Here is an 18,691-nt window from a genome sequence, read left to right as displayed (position 1 = left end):
GTAAGCACCTACTATCATAACCATTGTCTATGAACTCTGTGCATAGCAGGGCTGTCTCTCAAGCTACTGTCTCTGCACAAGGTCAAAGGACAGAGTTATCTTACTCTACAATGGGGCCACAGATGTGAAAGAAGCATTGTTGTGCTCCCAGTCCTGGTACCCAGTGTCCAGAAGGTCTCAGACTGACACCAGTTAGGACCGACCTCTGGCGAGGGGCCCTCTGCCGCCAGGGCAGGGAGATGGGGGTGGGGCAGTAAGGCCTGGAAGAGGAGGTCTCAACTATTGGCAGCTTCCCAGTCAAGGTAGAAGATCAGCAGCTCCAAGGTTGGTTCTAGCAAGGACAGTTTAACCCCATTTACTTCACACACCTGATCTGAGAGACCACATGGCCCTAAATGACACAATCAGACCAAACACAGCTCACCTAGGTCCCTTCACCTCCAAGTGCAGGACCCTCAGTTACTTCTCATGCTCCCCTAGGACTCTCCTCTCTGGATTCTCTGATGTCTAGACCAGAAGAGGGTAACCTTGTGAGGGCACTGACCGAATGTGGGGAAAAGTTCAGTCTGAGATCACACCTAATCCAGCCTCACACTGCTGTGGCAATGTGCTGGTTATGAAATCCAGATATAAATTTGAAGTCATTGCTACCTACCCAGGCCATATGAAAGAAGAAGCTCAAACTCCAAGTGGGATAGAGTCTAGTGATGTTTGCGTGTCCCTTTTTCGGCATTTGGCATATTGCCCTTCCTTCACAGAAATAGTTATCCTCGTTTGGAATTGTGGGACGACTTTTCCTTATATGGCAACGATTTACCTGAGACTCAGTCTAAGAAGGGCCCAGGATTGCAATGATTGTTTTTTTTTTTTCATTCTGCCCCAGGAGATCAAAGTGTGGGCAAAATAATAATAATTAATAATAATAATCTCCACTTCAACCCTACCTGGTACAGAACATGTAAAAGCAAAGAACCAGCCGATCCCTCTGTGCACAGTGGCTCCCAGCCCAGAAACCACCTCAAGTACAAAACCCTGAATGATTTAATGGTGCGGAGAGAACCTACCTCATTCATTTCTTTCCCAGAACAATCAGCGTGACCCAACTAATCCCTCCGCCCTCTGCCCGTCTCTTTACTGGGCTGGCAAGCTTAACGGACTGTGTGCTCTCCTTCAGTATCTCTAGGGGTGTCTTATTTTAAGTGGGGTGACAAGACAGGTCACTCCCAGTTCAGCGCTGTACATGGGCATGGAGGGAGGGCTGGCATGTAGACTGTGCCATGGGTGATGTACCACCGTGCCACAGATGTGTGGTAGTCACCACCCTCCTAGTGATATCGCTATTCAGGGAGATATTCTGCCTTCCTACAGCTCATCCCCCCTGCAGCTGGCAGTAGCAGCTCTGCTCTCCACCCTGCTCTGCCTCAAAGTGAGCTGTTCCCCTGTATTTTTGCTTTCCTTAAGCACAGCTCTTCAGACATGATTTCTCCGCCCCATTTTCCTAATCATTTACTTGCTGAATGTTTGGCTTCTTGGACCTCATTTTCAAACATAGATAAAAGTTCAGTGGCTGTGGGAAATAATACTGCTACTTTGGATAGGTCTGTGTCTCTGGGTTGTAGCAGTTTTGAAACAGCATTTCCCATTTCCAGAACCTTTCTTTGGAGCACAATGAGAAAAAACAAAACTAAAATTTCCATTAATTTCTTTAATGCTGAATGCATCCGATGAAGTGAGCTGTAGCTCACGAAAGCTTATGCTCAAATAAATTTGTTAGTCTCTAAGGTGCCACAAGTCCTCCTTTTCTTTTAATGCTGAAGGCTTGTAAACTTCATCGGCCCTTTTATTCAGGAGACCTATTTCAGTGGGTGCCTTCATTATGTCTAAATACTGAATCTGAGAGGAAGGAGTGATTCATATTAGTTGTTAATCAACTGTGTAGTCAATTCTTTGACCAAGCTTTGATTTGTTATGAAATGTGTTCAAGAGGGCAAATAAACAATGTCAGGTTTACTGCTCTAACCCATTAATAAAATAATACAGGGGAAAGGTTTTATACGATACCAGCGTATGGGAAGCCATCTCATGTTCCATTCACCTTAGGCAGAAAGTGTGCTCCCCAAAGTTACACATTTCAGCTTTTATCATTTATATGAAGATGTCATAGGTTACACTTCTCGTTACACGTTACTAAAATCCAATCCAGCCGTTTGTCCCACGTCCCTAATGTAAGTTGGGAACTTTTTCTGTACTACACCAGTTGAATTGGTTAGAAAAAGGGTCCGGGTCCCCACTCCTACTTCCTTTACCCAGAGACATTGCTCACCTCAAGGACTCCCCTACCACAGTTTCTGTGTGGAAATGGTGACAGAGCTGGGCCCAGGATTCCAGGCAAGCTGAAGATCCATTCCCATCATAGTCATTTAAGACAGGGGCTAGAGTGTCCTCACTCCAGGGTACTCTCTTCACATTGGATGCTGTAACCCATCGATAAAATAATACAGGGAAAAGTTTTTATATGATATCAGTCTCTGGGAAGACATCTCATGCAGTGATGTTACATTCACCTTAGGCAGAAAGCGTGCTCCCCAAAGTTACACATTTCAGCTTCTATCATTTATATGAAGATGTCACTGGTGACACAGCTGGGCCCAGGGTTCCTGGCAGGCTGAAGAGCCATTCTCCTCATAGTGACTTAGGACAGGGAGTAGAGTGTCCTCACTCCAGGGTACTCTCTTCACACTGGACGCTTCCCTGACCCACTGATCACTTCACTAGGTTCAACCCAAATATAATTTATTAAATATCAATTTAAACAAAATGAAAAAAATGAGAAATGTTCCAGGAAACAAGGGACCTCGCTCTGTGGGCATGGGAAACACCACAAACAGCTGACTCTGGGACGTAAGAAACATTTTCAGTTTGTTCTTCACACTTCCCAGGACTCCTGCCCAGGTCCTGGCTCCAAGCTGTGATGATACTGCACATAAGGCATCTTCTCTCTCAGTGGCCACATGCCCTCAGTCTCTAAGAGGCAGGGCCACTCTCCCCAACATCTTCTCTAACTTCAGATTCACATACCCCCTTCTTAATCCAGCCTGTCTGGTGACGTCTCCCTGTGCTGGGCCCTCTGCCCATGGCCCCACCTTGCTCTCCCCAGCTGCTCGTTGTGCTCGGTTGCTGTGCTACTTGTGGCATGGCCAGCATCCACTATCCTGTCACTGTCACCACAGCTCCCAGTTGTAGCTCAGCTCTCTGTCCCCGTTGGCTCAGCTAGTCTGTGCCGACCCAGCTTTCAGGTTTGGTCTGCTCCAGCTGCAGATCCCCAGCTCCGCCTCAGCACTGCTGGTCTGACTCCAGCCCAGCTCTGTGGTCTGGGCGCCTTCTCTGGCCCTTCTGTTTCTGGCTGCTGTTGCTCTGCCTCCAGCTCAGCTTGAATAATTGTCAAATTTCTACTGCATTATTAGCCCAAAGAGACATAAAAATAAATCAGAAGTAGCTAAATCTATTTCTTAAAACAAAGGGTTCTTTTAAATTAACACATTGGCCTATACATCAAGAAAGAAATAGAATTATAGAATATCAGGGTTGGAAGGGACCTCAGGAGGTCATCTAGTCCAACCCCCTGCTCAGAGCAGGGCTGATCCCCAATTAAATCATCACAGCCAGGGCTTTGTCAAGCCTGACCTTAAAAACTTTGAAGGAAGGAGATTCCACCACCTCCCTAGGTAACACGTTCCAGTGTTTCACCACCCTCCTAGTGAAAAAGATTTTCCTAATAGCCAACCTAAACCTCCCCCGCTGCAACTTGAGACCATTACTCCTCGTCCTGTCATCTGCTACCACTGAGAACAGTCTAGAGCCATCCTCTTTGAACCCCCTTTCAGGTAGTTGAAAGCAGCTATCAAATCCCCCCTCATTCTTCTCTTCCGTAGACTAAACATCCCCAGTTCCCTCAGCCTCTCCTCATAAGTCATGTGTTCCAGAGCCCTAATAATTTTTGTTGCCCTTCGCTGGACTGTCTACAATTTATCCACATCCTTCTTGTAGTGTGGGACCCAAAACTCGACACAGTACTCCAGACGAGGCCTCACCAAGATTTCATTAGATACCTAGTACAAACTTGATTTTTTTTTTATAAAAAGCTACTAGCTCCTGCAGGAGTTGGTGCACATTAGCAACGAAGCAGTGAGATGACAATCAAATTCAAAATGAAAACCCCAGTACTGGTATTTGTATCCCGATTGAGGGTTGACAGGTGTTTGAAACTACAACAAGAGAATGACAGTGTTAAATATAACACAAAAGCAGCAGAAAACGTAGGTAGTCTAAAAACAACAATCACATTATTATGTTATTTATTTTTAATGGCATTCGATGACGTAAGCCAATGTCCATATTTTGAGTTGAATTAGTTTGTTACAGTTAGTCTCAAAAGGGCAACTTTTCATCCTCGCTGTCTTCTTTGGGAATAGGATGCTTCTGCTGCTGCTCATATATATCAGCAATGACCAGAGCAATCATTTATTTCATTGGTGCAAACTCTTCACAACAGATTTCCTTTATTGCATATACACCTTAATAAGAGTATTTTCTAAAAGTTCCTCTAGTATCTTGTTGCACAGTTTTGTTTTTATAAAGTTCATCTGAAAAAATAACCATTAAACTGAAGCGTTGCTAAAAGGTAGCAACAGTAATGAAGGAGCAAACAAGCCAAATTCACTAAAGTCTTTGTCCTCAGCCGAATTTTTATGTTTGACAACTTCAACTCCAAACTGCTCAACTTGGTTTTCCTGAGTATGTGGCCAGGGAACCATCGGCAAAACTATCCACTGCTGCTTCAACTGTCCAAGGTCTCCACAAACCCATGGCAAAAATGAGATATCAGCCAATCTAGATTATGCCAAGCTGAGCGCAGTAGAAGGACTTAGTATTGCAAGGGATTCAATCACCTCGACATGTGGTGGCAATCTCTGTTTCATCTGTTTCAAAAATGCCAATATGAAATCTCAACATCTACTTTTGACATCTTTGACAATGTGAACAGTTAGTGTTGGTTCTGAAAATTCTTACTGAAAAGCGACTGTGCAAAGTGGTCAGTAATTTGACTCAACAGGTATTGTCATAGTTTACTACAGAAGTCCTGTTCTCAAAAATACATCGTTTCACAACTCTCACCAACAAGCTCTAGAAGAATGTTCTCAATTCCTGCAGCAGCTTTCCTAAATTGTCACCTTCAACCTGTCACATTTAGTTTATCCTCCAGGCTTCCTCAATTACTGGACATAGCAAAATTAGGTAGATTTTACTCTCTGGATCACTGCACACATGAAAAAGAAGTTCAGCATTGTAGTTTCTTATTTTGTTTTTGACTATCTGAAAGCATAGCTTTAGTTCATCAAACTGATCAAGAACCTGTTCACACAGGAACTAATGCAAAGCCACCTTGCTTTCGAATGCTTCAGTATCTTCTGGTATTCTGGAAGCCAAAGAAAGGCTCAGTGACAGGCTATGTGGGGTTGGGGACTGATGGGTGATGCCAAAAGAGATCACGTGATGGTCAGAGAGAGGGAACTTCGCAACGGAGAGAGCAGTGCTTGGTGATGGAATGGTAAGACATGAGGTGTGAGGAACTTTTCAGTCTGTTAACTTGTACAATGTTGAGCTCGGTCGAACTGGGACAGAGCACCCTTGATTATTGAGGAGATCTCCTTTCCCCATCTTGTCACAGAGGATTAAAGTCAATGGCTCCATGCGATCAGCTTCTGCAGATGTATTTGACCACTTTGTCACGCAGCTCTTTGGTTTTGACGCCATAAATGATCGGGTTGATCATGGGGGGGATGAGGAAGAAGAGGTTTGCCAAGATGATGTGAACGTAGGGAGTGATGCTCTGACCGAACCGGTGTGTCAGAATGGAGAAAAAGAAGAGAGTAAAAGATGTCATCATCACACAGATGTGGGCTGTGCAGGTGTTGAGGGCTTTCAGACAGGATTTCTTGGAGGAGATTCTGAGGACAGCCCTGATGATCAGACTGTAGGACAGGGCAACCAGTGTCAGATCTACCCCAATGACAACAAAGGCCATCACCAAGCCATATGTCCTGTTGACAGTGGTGTCCCCACACGACATCTTTGCCACAGCCATGTGCTCGCAGTACGTGTGGGGGATAATGTGATTGGCACAGAATGGCTGCCTACTCAGAAGCAGGGGAAGGGGCAACATGAGGAGAACAGCTCTTATCAAACCCACGAGCCCTAGTTGAGCTACTCTTGCATTGGTGAGGATAGTGGCATATCTCAGAGGGTTACATATGGCAACATAGCGATCAAAGGCCATTGTCACGAGGACGGCTGACTCCATAATAGAAATTGAGTGAAGGAAGAACATCTGGGTGAGGCAGCCACCCACAGTAATGCCTTTGAACTTGAACCAAAATATACACAGTTCCTTCGGCATAACAGCGGTAGATGTGCCGATGTCTGTGACTGCCAGCATGCAGATCAGCAGGTACATTGGCTTGTGTAGGGTCTGCTCTTTGCCCACAACAAACAGAAGCATGAAATTTCCAAACAGGCCGATAATGTAGAATATAGAGAAAGGGATGGAGATCCAAATGTGAGCAACTTCTAGGCCAGGGATGCCCATTAGGATGAATGTTGAAAGGTCAGGCAGGGTGAGGTTGAAAGCTGCCATGAGGAGGTCAAGGTGTCATTTGGGCTCAGAAATGATCAACATGCCTGTGAAGGGAGAAAAGCACAGTTAGGGGGCTACACACTTTATAACAAATATTTCATAATTATTAACAATCTAGAATGGGAGGTGAGCAGTGAGGTGGCAACATTTAAGGATGGCACCCAATTATTTCTGTCATAGTCAAGTACAGAGTAGTCCTCAGAGGTAGCTAACCCAGCCATGTGAATGGTAGATGACTTTCAATGTCAATAACTGCAACATGTATGCCCACTGGAGGAAAAAGCTTGAACTCCTGAAACACCTAACAAGCTTCTAAATTAACTGTATGAGCTCAGGACAGGGACCTGGGTGTCATGGTGTGCAGCCCTATGAAACTCTGCTCGGAGAGCAAGCAGTGACAGAAACTAAGCAAAACATTGTTATCCAGGAGGAGAGGGATGGGAAATCATACAGAAAATACAATGCCATGAGATCAGTCAGACAATCTTTTACCCTACCCTGGTCTTCTCTGTGTAGTACTGGTCACCCTTCTCACACAGGATATTTCAGAACTAGAGGGGTTCAGGGAAGGGCAGAGATAATGATCAAGGAGAGAAGTTGAAAAGACTGGAATTGTTACCTTACAGAGAGATGAATAAGAGGAGACATGAGAGAAGTCTGTAAAATACTGACTGGAAGGAGAGAGGGAGAACATGTGCTCAGACTACTCTCTAACACAAGATCAAGAGGACATTCAATTACACTGAAACTTGGCAAATTCAAAACGATAAAAAAAGAATGGTATATTCACTTGATGCCGAATTAGACTAAGGAACTTGTTGCCACAAAACAAAGTTGAGGTCAGGCGCTAAGCAAGAATCAGGAAGGTTTAGTACATATACATGGAAAGTGACACTATTCAGTTACAATAGTTACAGCTAAATGAATATTTTGGAAAACCTATATGGCCACATGTTTCTAGACACAAGCCAATCTCTAACTGTTAGGCATTACGGTGACACCCTCCTGAAAGTCAGGTCATCCCTCTGTGGGTTTCTTACACCTTGTACTGCAGCACCTGTGGCTCTCACTGTCAGAGAGAGGACACTGGACTAAATGGTCTGATCGATGATGCGGTTACTGTATTGGAAAGGAGCCAAGTTTCCCTCATGGGAAAAGACATTCTCATGCTGGGCTATGACTTTTTACTCAAGAGAATGGGCACTGGGGGCACAAGTGTTTTGGTGGTTTGGGTTACAGGCTGGCACCTCGGTTATGTCCCTTGTTTCTTTTAGTGAGATACTTTCTTGCAGGCACCCTGCTTTGGCTCAGGGAAAAGTTACAGGTGTTAACTGACAAGTGTAAACAGAGACATGTGTTAACAGCTCACTTGCCAACCCTTCTCATGCCGGAATAACGAAGAAGTTTGCAGATGATGCAAAACTTGGGGGGTGATAAATGATGAATAGGTCAGGTCACTGGATTGATCAATCGATCTGGATTGATTGAAAAACTTGGTCGAATCATGTCATAAATATAAAGGGAAGGGTAAACCCCTTTAAAATCCCTCCTGGTCAGAGGAAAAAATCCTCTCACCTGTAAAGGGTTAAGAAGCTAAAGGTAACCTCGCTGGCACCTGACCAAAATGACCAATGAGGAGACAAGATACTTTCACAAGCTGGGAGGAGGGAGAAAAACAAAGGGTCTGTGTCTGTCTGTATGCTGCTTTTGCCAGGGACAGAACAGGAATGGAGTCTTAGAACTTAGTAAATAATCTAGGTAGGTATGTGTTAGATTATGATTTCTTGAAATGGCTGAGAAAATAGCTGTGCTGAATAGAATGAATATTCTTGTCTGTGAGTCTTTTTTGTAACTTAAGGTTTTGCCTAGAGGGATTCTCTATGTTTTGAATCTAATTACCCTGTAAGGTATCTACCATCCTGATTTGACAGAGGTGATTCCTTTACTTCTATTAAAAGTCTTCTTGTAAGGAAACTGAATGCTTTTTCATTGTTCTAAGATCCAAGGGTTTGGGTCTGTGGTCACCTATGCAAATTGTTGAGGATTTTTACCAAACCTTCCCCAGGAAGTGGGGTGCAAGTATTGGGAGGATTTTGGGGGGAAAGACGTGTCCAAACTACATTTTTTCAGGAACCCAGATAAAGTTTGGTGGTGGCAGTGGAAGTCCAAGGGCAAAGGGTAAAATAGTTTGTACTTTGGGGAAGTTTTAACCTAAGCTGGTAAAAGTAAGCTTAGGAGGTTTTCATGCAGGTCCCCACACCTGTACCCTAGAGTTCAGAGTGGGGAAGGAACCTTGACAAAACAACCAACATGTGTTCTAATATAGCCATGTAGGTATCTACAAAGAATGTAGGCAGTGATCACATGATGGAGGGATATCATAGGAAGTGCAATGACTGTGAATTTGTGTGCTTGAATGGTTAATTAGCTAAACATGAGCTCCCGGTGTGACCTTGTGACCAAAAGAGCCTGAGATGGTAACCAAAGAAATCTGAAGGAGAGGTAGAGACCTTTTTTTTACCTCTATATTTGGCACTGGTGCAACTGCTGCTGGAATCCTGTCTCCAGTTCTGGTGCCCATGGTTAAAGATGGATGTTGATACACTGAAGAGTTTCAGAGAATAATCACAAGATTTATTAAAAAAGCAGAAAAACTGCCCTACAGTGATAGATGCAAAGATCTCAATCTGTGCAGTTTTACAAAGATGGTTAAGGGGTGACTTGATAAGAGTCTGTAAGTACCTACCCAGGGAACCAATATTTAATAATAGGTTTTTCAGGCTAGCATACAGATGTTTAACAGGATCCAATGGCTGGGAGTTGAAGTTACAGAAATTCTGTCTGGAAATAAGTTTCAAATTCCAGTAACTCTCCTGTCAGTTCATTTTAATTCAAATAAGCGTATCCATCCTTAGAGGCCACAGCATGACTCCAGTTCAAGTCGCTGGAGGCTAACGACTGGTGTAAATAGGGCTATTTATTTATGTCCCTACATGTGGATTTAGGGTGAACTCCTGGCTGTTTTCAGCACTTTGCTATTGATATCAATGTGATGAGATTCACCCTAAGTTTTTAACTTTTGGCTATAAGCTGCAAAAATCACTGGTTCGGGTCCTGCTACTGTAAGCCCACTTCTGTAAGGGTGCTGAAAGTGTATGAAGAATACCCCCAGTTTATGTGGCATTCTGAGACCGGGCATGAAAGATGGGGATTCTGTTAGGGGGCTTATTCCTTCACCCACTTACTTCCCTGGTCCTTCTCGCATGAACAGAGAGCAACAATACCCGAAGTCCAAAGGTGCAAACAATTCTATGTTTATTGGGGTGAACTTCTAGCAAGTATGATTCCAGTTTCCTTCCTTAGTGTCCCCCTTCCCAGCTCTGACACCACAGAGCCTAACACCTGTGTCCCTGTTCCCATTCCTGCCCTTAGCATAACATGATTCCAATTTCCTTACCCCCATTCCTTGTTCCAGTCTCCCCCACCCACCCACCCACCCAGGCACACACTTCCTGATTGACTGCAGACTATATAGTAAAACTTGAGTTCTGCTTAGCTATACCTTAACCAATCATTTTCCTGAAATTTAACTAACCAATCCTAACATATTGTAACATGATTATGTAACCAATTATATCCCACCACCTGAATTAGTTTACACCCAGCAAAATTAATTATACAGCAGATAGAAACAATCACAGAACCAGACAGAGATAATACAGACAAACAATAGCAAAATGGGAACTATAATGACAAAACAATACAGAAGTGAGGATTTCACATCCCAGCTATGGATAAGTAAGTTTTATCCAACTAAGTTTCCTTTTACATTTTCTAGGCACTTCCCTTTCTCTGGAGGTGATAGGCATTATCAGGACAGGATTGTATCCTAACAGCCCAATAGCACCTTCTTTCAATGTGACTAGGTTGGAATGTGAGGATGTGACCGGTCGCTTCCCAGCTTATGGCTGCCTCTGCTGCTTAGCCAAAGGCCTTAGCCTAAGAACAGGGCCTCAGACTGTCACAGTAAGAGAAGGCCCTTACACTGGCAGACAGTGATTTTGATTCTTTCTTTTATACCTCTAGAACTAGCCAAGTGATAAGAATACACCTAAATTCTTAGAGTAGAGGCCTTTACCGACAGGCCTGAATATCTATATCCTAACAGATTCCAAAACACGTGGGCCCTGATTTGGCTCTCAGGGAGGCCAGTGTCAATTTGGAGTGACGCAGTGAAGGCCGAATGCGAGAGCAGAATCTGGCCAGTGTGCGACCCATTCTTGTTGTGAAACCTCTGGTAACACAGAAACCCACTGCAAGGGCTTCAGCTGCACTTCCGAGTAGGGCAGTGAAGTCGCTGAATTGGAAAAATTGAGTGAACCAGAGGAAAAGCCACACCGCCCAAAAAAGGAAGCCATTGACACAGATAGGAGGACACAATAAGAGACAAGGAACTCATCTTAAAAACAAATATTTGTATAAACTATCTCCAATACATATGTACTTTCAATTTTACCAGGCAAATCCGTTGGTGTTTCTGACAATACTAAACAAACAGTGCTGGTGAATTCCTGCCCAGATGGTTCTTCACTTGTACCCTGGAGCCCTTCCTCTGCCCTTAGCAATAACTTTAGTGCAGGAACAGGCAACTCACCGAAATCCTGCTCAGCAGAGCGAAGAAATCTCCATACAGTGACAGGAAGGAAGAGCCCTAAGAATCAAAGTATGAATCTCACATATCTGACACTTGCCATGTTGGGCAGTGAGTTTTATGATTCCTCTGTGCAGTCCCTGCAGACTCGCAGAGTCCCAGACAATTCCCTTGGCTCCATGAGCCATGGGCTGAGCAGAAAATAGACCCTGGAGAACTACAGCTTGAGAGCCTCCCCCTGGGAGTGAAGAAATAAATTGCTGATACCAGAGGCTGAAGATTGTTAGGGTAAACTGTCTTGCAGAATGTTGTTCAGCCTAGCAATTGACAATGGTTTTTTTCTTCCCTGTGTATAATGTATAGCTATCTGCAGTATGTGTGGGAATCCTGTCACAAGATACGGGACAAAAATACATTGTCAATTGATCGTATACTGCTCATGCAGTTGTAATGTACAGCACATTAACCTCTACAAAGTCAGAGCCACTCTGTGCAGGCGAAATGAAGTGATCTTTAATTTATTCAAGCCGTAGGACATGGAAAACACTTCCTTCTCCCAGGATTCTGGTATCAAAGCTATTTGCCCTTTGTGCTGTCTAAAGTGGATATACCTCTGGAAGTTCAAACCCTTCTAATATTTCATCTCCTCTCTGCATCAGGTAATCATCAAAGTTCAATATTGAGTTGATCTTTCAGATATTGATGCAAAAAAGGGGTTGTGCTTTCCTGTGTCAGAATTAGTACAGTGGGACTTCTCCACTTACTGTGGTGTTTGACGTTGTTGTGCCCTGTTGGGGTGGGAACACAGTGGTGAAGGAATCAAACAACTGCTAAATCTGGAACTTTTGGACTGGATACAGTCCCTGCCCCATGCTTGCGTCATTGCATAATTTTGGATCCTGAAGGTATGAACGTGGCGCATTATCGTCCCCGGGGTTGAGTCTGGGAGCCGTGAAAACTGCTGCAACCCTCTAACCACTCAGCTGGGCTGGCCCTTTTCCAAATTGCTTTGCTAGTAATTCAGCCTCTCCAGGCACTATTATCACCCAACACGACACCAGATGGTGCCACACACCCAAACTGAGCTACCTGAGGGCTTACTTAAGCCACCAAATTTCAAACAGCAGGTACTGGGTGTGAGAGGGTTTCCCTTCACCCTCTCCCTTTCTCTGATTGAATCTACCAAGATAAACACAAAGTAACATCGCTGAGGATTGGCGTGGCTGTTATAATCAAGTGTGTGGCCCTTGATGGACTCTTGTGCAGGTGCGCAGATTAGAGGGAACATGGACCCCATCCTGGTGGCCATGGTCTCGTTTAGTAGCCCTTGGTGCCACGGTTTGTGCCAGTGTGTTTGATTGTGGAACACTGGGTGTGGATTGCTCTCTCAAAAACAAATCCCTGAAGTCTTTAAATGCACCTGCTGTGAAGACTGTTAGTAGCAACATTTCCAGGCCTTGTCACATGTCAGTCTGCTTTGGCCTCCCATCTTTGGGGGCTTTTTGTATCAAGTTGGGCAGTTTCAATAAGGGAACCTCTGCATCCAGAAACTTCTCATGAGGGGATTGTCTGGGCAAATTCAAATCCCAGGTAAGTGGGTAGAGCCCTCTGGGTGCTAACCGCCTGGGACTGGAATTTACTATTTGGGACAAAAAAAGGGGCAAACGGGAATGGGCTTGTGTTTTAAAAGGGTTAAGCTCAGGAGCACGATGGGGACACTCTGGACCATGCTGGCTGCACCAAAAAGGAGTCCAGGGAGTCAGTGAGGCTGCCCAGAGGAACGCAGCTCAGGTGTGTAAGACAGCTAAGGAATGGAAACAGACCCCCTATTACACAGGGAGATTTTGGCAAACAGTAAACTGCGTGAAATCACTATTGCTTATTGCTGAAAGCAGTCAAGTAAGCAGGCCATAAATTGCCATACAGCATCCTCAGCTTAACCAAGCTTTTGGGTGCAAGAGAAAGGGTAGCTTGACCCCCAGATCCTTCCTGATAAGAATTCAATTGAAATTGCTGATACCTGCAATTTAGGGGCCTCGTTGCATGCAAATTCTGAAAAAACACACCTGGTAAATCGATCACCAGAATGAAACCTCTTGATTGACCTTGAAACTGCTTGCTTAATAAGTTTCCTTTAAGTGACATGTCATTGTATTCCTAATGTATAAATTAGGGGGGAAATTCTGAATTAGTTTGACTCTTTGGGTGGGTTTCTTCAGGAACTCTCCATCTGGACGCATCTTGGTGTCCTCACCGGCAGACGGAAGTTTGGCCCATGGAAGCCTGTTGCTGTGCTACTTGAGAGCCACACTCAACTTCAGTAATTATCGAGGGTTTGGGGTGTTTTAGTAACCTGTTGCAGACATGTGTAAGTGCTTGAAACTAAGTAAAGTTTTGCTTTAAGTGAACACACTCTTGTGTTGCTCTTTTGTGTCAGCCATCTATCAGTCGGATGGCCGTGTCTCTCCTGATTTATTTCCTGACACCACCTCATAGAGAGTAAAAGTTTCCAAGAGTTTTGGGTTGAAAGAATGAGTACTGGGTTAACCATGGCAGCAGTGGTGTCATGGCGCTGGGCCCAGAGTCAGAAGGGGCCCTGGGCAGCCCGATCACCCCGGCTGGCTGAGCTGGTCAGTAAAGCTGCCCTGCTGTGCCCCCGCCCTGCCTCTTCTGACCCCTGCTCCTCCCCAGCCCCATCCCCACTCCATCCCTTTCTCCAGCAAACCGCCTCACCTGAGCTCTGTGTCCTGGGGGACTGCAGCACGGTTAGGGCAAGCCCTGCACTCACCGGATGGTGGGAAGTGGAGTGACCTGGCCCCAGCCCACTCTGCCCTGCCGGCTCCCAGCTATGCACTGGTGAGTGCTGGGGGACAGTTCCCCTCTGCCCTCCAAGTCCCAAGGCTGGGAGCCAGGGAAGCAGAGCAGAGCGGTCTGGGGCCATGTCACTCCACTTCCCATCGCCCCGTGAGTGCGGGGTCAGGCTGACCCTGCAATCACCAGACAGCAGGAAGTGGAGTGACCTGGCCCCAGACCGCTCTGCCAGCTCCAAGCCGTGCCACTGGTGAGTGCTGGGGGGCAGTTTCCCCCCTGCCCCCCAAGCTGGGGAGGAGAAGGAGTTGTAGGGAAGGGACATGGGATAGGGAAGAGAAGGGGATAGGGGAAGCAGGGGTGGGGAGAAGAGGCAGGGGGAAGGAAGGGGATGCGGTGGGGAGGAGATGGGGCAGTGGGGAAGGGGCATGGGTTGGGGAAGGGAAGGGGGTGGGAGAAGCAGGGGCACGGGGGAATCTGGAGCCCAGCATGCAGCATCCCCTTGGCAGTAGCTGGGCCTACTCTCTTAAGCAGGCCCACTGAACACTCACCCTGACAAGCCGCACCTCCCCTGCATCTGTACCACCCAAAGAGCCCTGCCCCCCCCCCGATACTCTACGCACTGAGTCCCAACCACTTGCACCTGGATTCCCCTCCATCCCCCCGTTGAGCCGCAAACACCTTCACCTCAGTCTCCTGCAGAGTCCCTTTGCCCCTGCACCTGGAACCCCGCAACGAGCTTCTGTGCATCCAGATCTCCCACTGAGCCGCCCGCACCCAGACTGCCCCCCAGAGAACTCTCTTACCCCCAACTGGATCCCGCCACACTAAGTCCCGCTGCACTTGGATCCTGCTGTCAGGCTGAGCCTGCTCACCCTACCTAGTGCACCTGGCACAGAGGGGCAGAGCCCCAGGGTTTTTCTGGGGCAGGCCTGTCCCTTGTACTGTGTCAGGGTCGGGTGCAGCCTCACTGCTAAGTCCCTGTCCTGGGGTGGGGTAGAGGGAGCCTGCAGGGTAATCTTCCACCTCCATGTAACCAGTCGCCTGTGCTCCCCACTGCCCAGTTGGAGCATCCACATTTATTAATTGACAAAAATAAATGTGCAGAATTTTAAGATATTGTGCGCAGACTTTTTAATTTTTTGGTGCAGAATCCCCTCAGGAATATGCGGTGTTGTGCAGCTGTGATGTGGGACTGTGAGGAAGGTGGTGGGCAGTGGGGAGGTCTATGGGCAGGAAGATGCTGGGTGAGCGTTGTGTACAGTGTGCTGTGCAGTTGTTTTGGGAGGCCAGCGAGGAAGGTCTCTGGGAGGGGTGGGGGCTAGGCATAAGGGTGGGGCACTGGGAAGGGGGGTGGTGTGGTGAGGGCCCACCCTCAAGGGGAAGGGGCATGCTGGCAGCACAGGGATGGGCAGGCCAGTTTGCCTCAGGCAGCTGCAAGTTCATAAACAGTGCCCTCCTTCTGGGCTGTGCAGAGCAGGGATGCTCCCGTTGTCACTGTGCCTCATTGCCCCAAACCCAACCTTTTCTCTGGAGACTGACCATCCTGCCCTCCTGCACCTTGTCCCATGGGGGCTCACAAATATGTTTGGCACTGGGTAACAAAAAGTTAATACAGCCCTGGAAAGAACCCCGGGTAACAGAATTTGGAGGCCCCAGCAAAGATTGTATAGAGGAAGGAGACAGATGGTGAAAACAATTTGTAGTTTGTCCCTTGCAATTGGAGGTAAAAGACGGTGGGATGGGGTCGCTCCCTACAAGTTCCTGTGTCACAGTTCGTGAGCTAATTTATGGATAGATTCCGTTACTGGGACTCAGAACTCAGGCTGGTTGCCTGCTCAGTGGAATAATTACGTCCAGAGACAGGGATCCAACTGGAAAGAAAGAACAGTTGAAAATGATGTTGGGAAACAGCTTGAGAGATTTTGTTGAAGAGTATGGGGGTAACAGACCCTGGAAGCCTTCATTGGCCCCAGAGCCTTCCTGCAGCTGCACAATTAACGGGATGTCTGGGTTAGTGCGGGAAAGTGGGGAGGTCCGAATGTTAGGGCAATGAAAAAGGCTGCTTTACAGGGGTTGTGGATAGTTGAGACATCACTGGATCAGGAGATAGATCAGCTAAAAGACCAGGTGCAGAAATTGGAAAGAATCAGAGCTAAAAGGAAAGTGAAGGGATTAATTTGAAGGCAGAATCTGATGCTCTCAGAGCTACGTCTCTGACAGAAGCAGCACAGATTGGAGGAATGCAGAAGCATTGGGAATACCTGGTGGGTTTGTCCCCTGTGTGACTAAAAACAACCCACTCCCTAGTGAAGTATGTACTCATTAGTAAAATCAACAACGGCCACCTAGCCAGTCCTCATTTGGCAAAATGGACCCTTGCTTTGTTAAACAAAAATGTAGATATGGATAAAACCCCAGTACTGTCCTCAATCCCTTACAGCTTCCTGATAGAGGGGAAAGAGCACAAATGCCCGTTATCTGAGCCACTGCCTCAGGAGCTGTCACTCTTCAAGTGAGCGGCCATGCTGAGTGAGATGCTGGGAATAGCAGATATTGTTTGGTTTGTTGACAGCTCTTGTTTTTACGAAAACAGTCATCCTTGCAGGCTTCGCTGCGGTAAAAGTGCCTACGGCTGAGGTGCTGAGGGGACAGCATACACCATATTGTGCCCAAGCAGCCAAAATTGTGGCTATAGCAGTAGCCCTCGAAAATACCCCCACCACTCAGGAGGTAGCCATTTTCCCAGGCTCAGACTGGGTCCTTTGGTCCCTAGTGGATTGGGTTCCAGAATGGAAAAAGAGAGGGATGAGGTCTACAGATAGGTAACCCATAGTCCATGTCGACAAACTGACATATATGTGGGCATTGGTGGAGGCCTGGGATACTGTCGTTCACTTGAGAAAAGTCAGATCACACAGGAAGGGGACTGAGGAGTCAAAATGGAATAATCGGGCAGATAAGGAAGCAAGGAGGGTGGCTACAGAAAGAAAATTGTGGCAGCCAAGAATTGGGGTTGGTGGTCCTATAGCAGCAGCCAGAAAAGGAGACTCAGTTCAAATAGATTTAATAAAGCCTCTAAAGCCAGGATCCAGGCCTGACAGAATTAGTGAAAAAGGGAAAGCACCAGGAGTGGAAAGTGTGGCAGAATGAATCAAAATTAATTTGAGCAACTAAGGATCCAGAAGCAGTCTGGGTGGTTCCTGTAGCCGTAAGAATAGAAATGATTTCCCTAGCTCACGATGGGAGACACCTAGGAGCAAGGAAAACCTTAACCTGATTGTAGTCTGCCAGCTGGTGGCCACACATGAGCAGTGACGTAGTACAGTTTGTGAATAACTGTCTACTATGTGCAGCCCATAATGCTGATCCCAAAATAATCAAAGGTCCTCTGAGACATCAAAGAATAGAGGGGCCATGGCCCTGACTGCAAATTGATTTTATTGGGCCCCTACCTAGAACTGGCTATATACTGCAAAACAGGAAGAGCGCAGAGTCATGGTTACCGTGCATCATAATGCCAATAGAATTAAATGGGTATTTGCAAGAATTGACCAGGACCTGTCACGCCTCTGGTGGGAAGTGTTATAAGGATGGTCGCCCACTGGCAAAGGCATCCAGAATTTGTCCCTACACTCCATCATAGTTATCTTGGGGTGCCAAATAGTAGTGGTTTTTGTTACCAGCCTAATGACATGCTGGACCTGGTGCAAAAGCTGGCAATTGCAAGTCCCCTGACAGATGAGTCAGTGGTTACTCCCACCAGCAATCGTACCACCAGGAAAGGAACATATCGAACTTGTTGCCCCTCCCTTAAAAGGGAAATGGAGCTATCACTTGTCAATTGCTATGCTGGTATGGAAAGCCAATAAGAAGATCATTTGCTCGATTTCAGCTGAGAGCCTTCAGCTGTCATTGGATCTCAGCTAGGTGCATTCAGAAAAAAAGGTGTGACAGCAATCATATAAAGGCCCCCTTGTGTGAAATGAAAGGAGGGGAACTGTACGGGGAGATTATGGCAAACCAGTAAACTGCCTGAAACCACTATTGATTACTACTAAAAGCAGCCAAGTCAGCAGGCCATAAATTGGCCATGCAGCAGCCTTAACTTAACCAAGTCAGGATGGAAGGGGGTTTTGGGTGCCACTTAAAGGGCAGCTTGACCCCGCGTCATTCCTGATAAGAATTCTGTTGAAATAGCTGATACATGTATTTTAGGGGCCTCAAGCTCGCAAACTCTGAAAAAAACACACCTGGTTAATCGATGACCAGAAGGAAACCTCTTGCTTAACCTCAAAAAACTGCTTGCTTAACAAGATTTCTTTAAGTGACATGTCATTGTATTACTAATATATATATATATTAGGGGGGGAAATTTGAATTAGTTGGACTCTTTGGGTGGGTTTTTTCAGGAACGTTCAGTCTGGACACATCTTGGGGTCCCCACCAGCAGATGGAAGTTTGGCCAATGGAAGCCTGTCCCTGTGCTACTCGAGAGCCACTCTCAGTTTTGGTAATTATCAAGGGTTGGGGGTGCT

At 46.3% G+C, this 18,691-nt stretch overlaps 2 protein-coding genes across 2 annotated transcripts in view; both read right to left on the bottom strand.

The window, feature by feature from the left end:
* Positions 1–18,691, bottom strand: part of LOC311513771 (olfactory receptor 51G2-like) — a gene marked incomplete at both ends in the record, with an annotated part of 350,119 nt that overhangs the window by 167,605 nt on the left and 163,823 nt on the right. The gene's annotated exons all lie outside the window — the stretch shown is intronic.
* LOC311513229 (olfactory receptor 52P1-like) lies at positions 5,756–6,694 on the bottom strand (the record flags this gene model as incomplete). Its single annotated transcript, XM_084614910.1, has 1 exon — positions 5,756–6,694. The coding sequence occupies one exon, from the start codon at positions 6,692–6,694 to the stop codon at positions 5,756–5,758; it is 939 nt and encodes a 312-aa protein (XP_084471036.1).

This window comes from Lepidochelys olivacea (assembly GCF_965140295.1).
Source record: "Lepidochelys olivacea isolate rLepOli2 genome assembly, chromosome: 1".
NCBI classification, from domain to species: domain Eukaryota; kingdom Metazoa; phylum Chordata; order Testudines; family Cheloniidae; genus Lepidochelys; species Lepidochelys olivacea.
Note: the sequence above shows the minus strand (reverse complement) of the source record. Positions and strands in the feature narration are given on the sequence as shown.